The sequence below is a fragment of the Annulohypoxylon truncatum genome, assembly GCF_022578515.1.
Source record: "Annulohypoxylon truncatum strain CBS 140777 unplaced genomic scaffold F4807scaffold_49, whole genome shotgun sequence".
NCBI lineage: Eukaryota > Fungi > Ascomycota > Sordariomycetes > Xylariales > Hypoxylaceae > Annulohypoxylon > Annulohypoxylon truncatum.
This window is the reverse complement of record NW_025953835.1, coordinates 42,186-48,984: the sequence shown is the minus strand read 5'-3', so window position 1 is coordinate 48,984 and position 6,799 is coordinate 42,186. Positions and strand designations below refer to the sequence as shown.

General features: G+C 51.7%; 2 protein-coding genes across 2 annotated transcripts; one reads left to right on the top strand and one right to left on the bottom strand.

Annotated features, from left to right (window-relative positions):
- Positions 1 to 877: 877 nt before the first annotated feature.
- On the bottom strand, positions 878 to 3,355 carry F4807DRAFT_299936 (Cullin repeat-like-containing domain protein). Its single transcript, XM_047994923.1, has 2 exons — positions 2,753 to 3,355; positions 878 to 2,677 (listed from the first exon to the last, which is right to left on the bottom strand). The coding sequence occupies exons 1-2, from the start codon at positions 2,961 to 2,963 to the stop codon at positions 1,002 to 1,004; spliced, it is 1,887 nt and encodes a 628-aa protein (XP_047849434.1). The 5' UTR covers positions 2,964 to 3,355; the 3' UTR covers positions 878 to 1,001.
- Positions 3,356 to 3,432: 77 nt separating this feature from the next.
- On the top strand, positions 3,433 to 6,730 carry F4807DRAFT_299841 (MCM-domain-containing protein). Its single transcript, XM_047994921.1, has 3 exons — positions 3,433 to 3,866; positions 3,931 to 6,514; positions 6,605 to 6,730. Exons 1-3 carry the CDS (start codon positions 3,794 to 3,796, stop codon positions 6,636 to 6,638), a joined length of 2,691 nt encoding a protein of 896 aa, XP_047849433.1. The 5' UTR covers positions 3,433 to 3,793; the 3' UTR covers positions 6,639 to 6,730.
- The last annotated feature ends 69 nt before the right edge of the window (positions 6,731 to 6,799 follow it).

Genomic DNA, 6,799 nt, shown 5'->3' with positions numbered 1-6,799 from the left:
GGATGCCATCTGGTGGGAATGGACCGGACGCAGCGCGCGAATCGTGACGGTTTCTGGCGGTCGCCGCTGCTCCCTTGCACATCAACTCCAGAGCTAGACCCGAAATTCACCGACCTCACCTTGAGGGGCCAAGACCCGGGCCCTGCCAGGAAAGCATCGACTCCTGCCTGCAGGTCGACCGAGTAGGGAAGGAATTACTTAAGCAGCAATGCCAAGCGATAGCAGCGCAGATAGCCCCAGGCCCACAGGTGTTCCCATGGTTTGGAATCTGTGGTGAAGGAGTCTCCGCTGAAAGGGCGTTACTTTGGGGACGGGTTTCCCCATGACCTTGGTGTTCCCTCGATCGTCGATGCAGGCACGTATCTTTTTTGTCTAGCCCAGCAGCAATTAGTCACATATCACATTTCGATATCTCATCTCCTCTGGGGATCCGGCCTAGTGGAGCTGCTCCCCACGACAGCAGAACCGTCTTACGTCGGATACAGCTCATCAGACCACTCTCGATATAAGGATACTTTTGAATACTGTATGACCGTGTCCGGCAGATGATCCTCCATGTAACATTACTCTCCCAAACTCCAGGGTGGGCCGAAAGGGTATACGGTATACTTCTAAACAAAAAGAGAAGAAAAGAAAAAAACAGGAGGTCGCCCGTCGCTGCATGCATGCATTTCCAAATCTTTGGTACCATGACGGAAAGCTTCGTTGGTGCATCCTTCCTCGATTCAGTCACCTTGGCCTTGTGACCCCCACTCCCATCCAAGCTTCACTTTCAGGTTTTAGCTGCCGTACTCGTGAAGCGTGTCCGGAAATAAATAGATATTAACTTACAACTCCAATCCTGGGCTATATTGTAGCATACGCCACGAAATCGTCTGATGATCGCCACATACGAGGCTTTCGCAGGATTCGTCTGGGAAATTTTCGCGACGCTCAAATGATTTAGGGTTCTAACAGTCGCAGTCGTCGGCAGATGTCTCGGTACCACTTTAGGTACCTCTTTAGTAGAGGCTGAGGAAGACGGCGGCGATCGAAGACTTGTCGTACTTGGCGTACTTGCCCTTGCCTTTGTCTATCTCGTGGTAACGGTCCCAGAAGCGATTGTAAAGAGGTTCTAGCATCTGCTGCACGTCCTTCGCGAACATCTGCCTCACTTCTTTTTCCATACTGAACGTCTTATGCCGAGCCACTAGTTCATCAAAAGATGCATTGAAAAGTTGGAACTTGGACTTGATATTGTCCTTGTCCTTGCTGCTCAGTCCTTTCAGGATCGACGTGGATTCGGATGAACCCGAAGCGGGCCGCTGGGACCGATTTGTGTGGATCGTGTCTAAAAGATGCATTGATACATCCCTAGACGCGTCAGAGTAGTAGGACTTCGCCTTTTTGCGCCAAACTTCCAAATTGCTGAGCCTACCCTCTAAGAGCGGCTTTAGATCGGAATCCCGCACCATACGTTCGACGATGGTTACGCTGTTGGCCAAAAAGACACCCCAGACCGACTTCCCTTTCAGTAACACCCTCGCCTTCTGCTCGAGCGCCGACATCAACACATCTATCGTATCGGTGCAATAATGCGCGAAGATCTCCTTCCCGTCAGCGCCGATGTCGAACGATGCCAAACTAGGTATCCCGTCCATGCTAGTATTCGCCGCTGCGCCCGACTTCCACCCACCGTCGCCTAGTGATATCATAATGCTGGATATTGGCCTGAGGAAGTCAACCATGGTTTGCAAGCGTTGCATCGTCTCAGAGATCACAGGGACCGGCGAGCCATCGGCTGGTAGAGCTTGCATTACCCCCACCTTTCGCTTGGTGTCCTCGAGCAGCTCGGCAAGTGAAGACTTGCCCGTCTCACGCACCGGTTTCAATGCCGCGGCCAAGGTAGCTTTGAGTTCGCCCGTGCGTTCCTCGATATTGTTGGACAGATTGGACATAATCTCAATGACCTCGTATGCGAGGTAACAGTCTGTGTTGAGATGGGCCTTGATGTGATTGTTTAGTTCTCGGATTGTTCTCGCCAATTCAGCCAGCGGGGCCTGACAGGTCATTTGAAAAGCCGGCCCCCAGTCCTGTCGCATAAAAATGTTGCAGATGTTGTCGTATTCGGCAACAAATAAGCCTTCCATCGCTTGGGCGTACATACCAATCCCATTGGTGCCGGCCCGGTAGATAGCATCGGGACTCTTCTTCTTGGCGGTGTTGACGCTCGCATATGCAAGGTTTATGAGAGTTTGTGATAGATATTGCGCCCTCACATCGGCATAGATTTTTATTAGTGGGTTTTCGGACAATGAGTTACCGGATACGTAAGAATTCATAAGACTTAAGCGCGAGATCTTGTCTTGGGACAAGAGGGGGAATGGTGTATTTTTAGTCGTGTACTGCAGCGGCTCAATCGAGCGCGGCGTCTCCCCCCGCAGCATCTTGTCGAACGAATTTTCCAGTTGGGTATTGCCGGATTTGATCAAACGTTGGAGATCGGCCATTGTCTGTTGATTCGCACGGAGATTCGAGCTCCTCATGTTTTCTAGTGCCTTATTCAACCTCTTGATCGAGTTTAGGTAGTTGGATAACCCGGCCTTTTCGGGGCCCTGGCGGATGATGGCTTCCTCATCGTTCTTCGAATCAGCGGGCTGGCGAAGTCGCTCTATAGCTGCGACGACTGCTTCGATGTCTGGGGAAAGATCGAGAAATCAGTACGAGGTAATATCCCGTAGGATAGTAAGGGATGACGGGGGAGTAAACTGACTATTCCCTAAGACCTGCAGTCTCTTAGTCTCGCCAGTAAGGGGACCTGATACATCGCGAACGCTCTTCCCAGTAGCTTCTAATCTTCCTAGGCATGCTTGGATCTTCTTGGTCAATTGAGTGGTTTTCTCTAGTCGCGAGTTAAGCACGTCGACCTCAGCACGAGCTTCCTCGTCGGCGGCATGGCGGCCGTTGGAAAGTCCCACTGCCATGGTTCTGTTCCTATTTCCCACTTCCTACTTTGCTTCCTACTGTGCCAGTAGTAATGCAAACCCCAGCTCCGAAATAGAAAGCGAAAACAGCAAATGGGAGCTCGAATTCGGTATCGTCGTCGTAGTCCGTCGGATAATGATGTTGAGTTTAGGTTTACGACTTCTGGGGACTGTCGCCGCATGAATTAGGAGTAGTAGTGACTTCCGTCAGTATGACTGAATTGGGGGCTGTTTAGGTGTAGCTTCGGCTGGGGCGACACGCTTAGACCACTACTACCAGCCGTACCAGGTACCGAGGCCGGTACTATGCGCCTGCCTTCACTGGGAAACTGATAGCGCTTCACCGGCTGATCTGTCACACCAATCAATCATCTAAGGTAAGTGCGTTCTTGACCGGAATGCATGAAACACATTGGAATCACCTTACGTAAATGATTTATAATTATAACTCTAGATCTCAATACATGGAATTATGTACCTAGGTATAATAGGTAAGCTTAGATAATCCAGGAACCCGGAGATAATCGGAGGAAATGACTTGCCATATTAGGGTTTAATCAAGTGGGACATCTGCAACCACTTAAACGCGACACGCGAAAAACGCGGTCAGGAACGCGACAACCATGGATTTTGATTCCCCTCTACCCCTTTCCTAAACAACCAGTTCCAGTCCAAGTCTACTACGTAACCTTGGAAATCTCCCCCACTTGAAACCTGGCTCTCGATATCTATCTCACGGTAATTGTCTGAGGAGTAGAGGACCTCAAGTTCTATCTATAACCGGTTTTTCTACAGTTTACAGACCCAGTTACGGAAGAAAATTAGGTACCATGGATAGTTTTATGCTTCGAGATGAAGCGGCCAAGGAGCGCATTCGCTTGGCTGAGGAGTTCCTCGATCCTCGTAAGTTCGTCGGTGGCTATGCTGGTGCTCTTATTGCGATATTGACGAATACGCTTCTGGACAGATGATCCGCGTGCGAGGAGTTACCGATCCGATATCATTCTGATGCTCCAGAAGAATCAAAAGCGTTTAGTAGTCAACTTAGATCACGTTCGCGACCACAACACCGAACTTGCAGACGGTCTACTATTCGACCCATTCGATTACACTCTAGCATTCAACCATGCGCTCAAAGAGATCGTTAAGACCATTCCGCAAGCACGACCAGACCAAACCGATCCAGATGTCTTGTACTACTGCGCTTGGGCTGGCAGTTTCGGTCTCAATGCTTGCAATCCTAGGACCCTGTCGTCCAATCACCTCAACCATATGGTTTCGATCGAAGGTATTGTCACCAGATGTTCGCTAATCAGACCGAAAGTCGTCAAGAGTGTGCATTACAACGAGAAGAAGAACATTTTCCACTTCCGCGAATACCGCGATCAGACTATGACCAACGGCGTGACCACATCAAGTGTCTATCCCCAAGAAGACGAAGAGGGGAACCCACTCTTAACAGAATATGGATTCTGTACATATAGAGACCATCAGACTATTTCGATACAAGAAATGCCCGAGAGAGCCCCTGCCGGCCAACTACCTCGTGGTGTGGATGTCATTCTCGACGACGACCTTGTCGACAAAGTAAAACCTGGAGACAGAGTACAGCTTGTGGGTATCTTCCGGACACTTGGAAACCGAAATACAAATCACAATAGCGCGCTATTCAAGACGATAATCCTAGCGAACAACGTCGTCCTTCTCTCATCTAAGGCGAGCGGAGGTGTAGCAACGGCTACCATCACCGATACCGATATTCGTAATATTAACAAGGTTGCCAAGAAGAGGAATCTCTTCGAACTTTTGTCACAATCGTTGGCTCCTAGTATTTACGGTCATGATTATATCAAGAAGGCGATCTTGCTCATGCTGCTGGGTGGTATGGAGAAAAATCTGGAAAATGGTACACATCTGAGAGGAGACATCAACATTCTTATGGTTGGTGATCCTTCCACAGCTAAATCTCAACTTCTACGCTTCGTGCTCAATACCGCCCCGTTGGCCATTGCCACTACTGGCCGCGGCTCTTCAGGCGTCGGTCTCACGGCTGCCGTCACGACCGATAAGGAGACGGGCGAGAGAAGACTAGAGGCCGGTGCTATGGTTATGGCAGACAGAGGAGTCGTCTGTATTGATGAGTTCGACAAAATGTCCGATATCGACCGAGTCGCCATCCACGAAGTTATGGAACAGCAGACTGTTACTATTGCTAAGGCAGGTATACATACATCACTCAATGCCCGTTGTAGTGTCATTGCGGCTGCCAACCCTATCTTTGGGCAATACGATACACACAAGGATCCCCACAAGAACATCGCCCTTCCAGATTCTCTACTATCTCGTTTCGATCTTCTATTCGTTGTCACAGATGACATTGAAGACACCCGAGATCGTCAGGTCTCCGAACACGTCCTACGTATGCATCGTTACCGTCAACCCGGTACCGACGAAGGCGCGCCGGTTCGTGAAAATGGCCAACAGGCTCTCAGCGTCGCACTGCAAAGCCAAGACGCTACCCAGGCGGTCACCGAAGTCTACGAGAAATACGACGCCATGCTGCACGCCGGTGTCACCGTAACCTCAGGTCGCGGCGCCAACAAACGGAAGGAGGTTTTAAGTATCCCATTCATGAAGAAGTACATCCAGTACGCGAAGAACAGGGTCAAGCCGGTACTAACCCAGGACGCGTCGGAGCGTATCGCGGAAATATACGTCGGCTTACGTAACGACGAGATGGAAGGCAACCAGAGGAGAACGTCTCCCTTGACTGTCCGTACCTTGGAGACGCTCATCCGTCTAGCAACCGCACACGCCAAGTCCCGGCTCTCCAACCGAGTGGAAGAGCGAGATGCGCTCGCGGCCGAGGCGATCCTACGTTTCGCCCTGTTCAAGGAGGTCGTCGAGGACGAGTCGAAGCGGAAGCGAAGACGGACCCAACGAGTCGAGTCGGACGACGAGGACGAAGACAGCGACGACGACGATGGCGACCGCGGCGATAGCAGCTATAGGGGCTCGACAGCTCGTGGCAAAACCGCCCCGTCGACCAGGACGACTGGCCGCGCCCAGCCATCGACCAACGGTAGCCGTCGCACGAACGGCACGAGCAGCCGCACGCCGGCCCGCTCTCCCGAAGCAGGCGACGACGCCGTCGACGACGAGGACCTATACAACGCGACGCCGCAACGCCCCGGCCGAAGCGGAGCCGCGTCTTCGTCGAACGCGCCCGCAACATCGCAGCTCTCTTTCGCTTCCTCGGTGCCCGCCTCGCAACTCGAGACGCAGGAGACGGAGACGCAAGAGCGGGACGCGGCTTTAGCTTCTAGCGCAGCGGACCTGAATATCGACGCGCCGATCACGCCGGAGAGACTGGCCATGTTCCGGACGGCGCTGGGCCAGCTGCTCAACACGGACCTGTTCGACGACGACTCCGCGGACGTGGACGAGGTCATTACCGCGGTGAACAGCCGCGTGGAGGGCCGTGGCGACGCGTTCTCGCGCGAGGAGGCTGTCAAGGCGCTTAAGAAGATGGATGAGGCGAATCAGATCATGTAAGTGTGACTCAAACTCGTGCCCGTGCCCCTACTCCTGATACGTCAAATATATCGGAAATACGAAAATGATGCTAACGAGGAATACAGGTACACGGATGGTAATTTGGTGTATAAGATCTAGGCATAGATGATGCTGAACGGAAGGTGATGGGGTTACGACGATATGGTGTATGATCCATGACCCATGACCCAAGAGATTAGAGGCGTTCCCGAGAGGTTGCGAATCTGTTTGTGCTTATCTGACTGTCTGGCATTGCTGGTTCTGGTCTGCCTTCTTCGTAC

Bases quoted from the DNA above. Each gene is read 5' to 3' on its own strand.
- F4807DRAFT_299936 (XM_047994923.1), bottom strand. From the start codon at position 2,963: ATGGCAGTGGGACTTTCCAACGGCCGCCATGCCGCCGACGAGGAAGCT. The intron at 2,678-2,752 runs GTCAGTTTACTC...ATCTTTCCCCAG, and splicing joins ACTGCAGGTCTTAGGGAATA to ACATCGAAGCAGTCGTCGCA.
- F4807DRAFT_299841 (XM_047994921.1), top strand. From the start codon at position 3,794: ATGGATAGTTTTATGCTTCGAGATGAAGCGGCCAAGGAGCGCATTCGC. The intron at 3,867-3,930 runs GTAAGTTCGTCG...GCTTCTGGACAG, and splicing joins TGAGGAGTTCCTCGATCCTC to ATGATCCGCGTGCGAGGAGT. The intron at 6,515-6,604 runs GTAAGTGTGACT...CGAGGAATACAG, and splicing joins GATGAGGCGAATCAGATCAT to GTACACGGATGGTAATTTGG.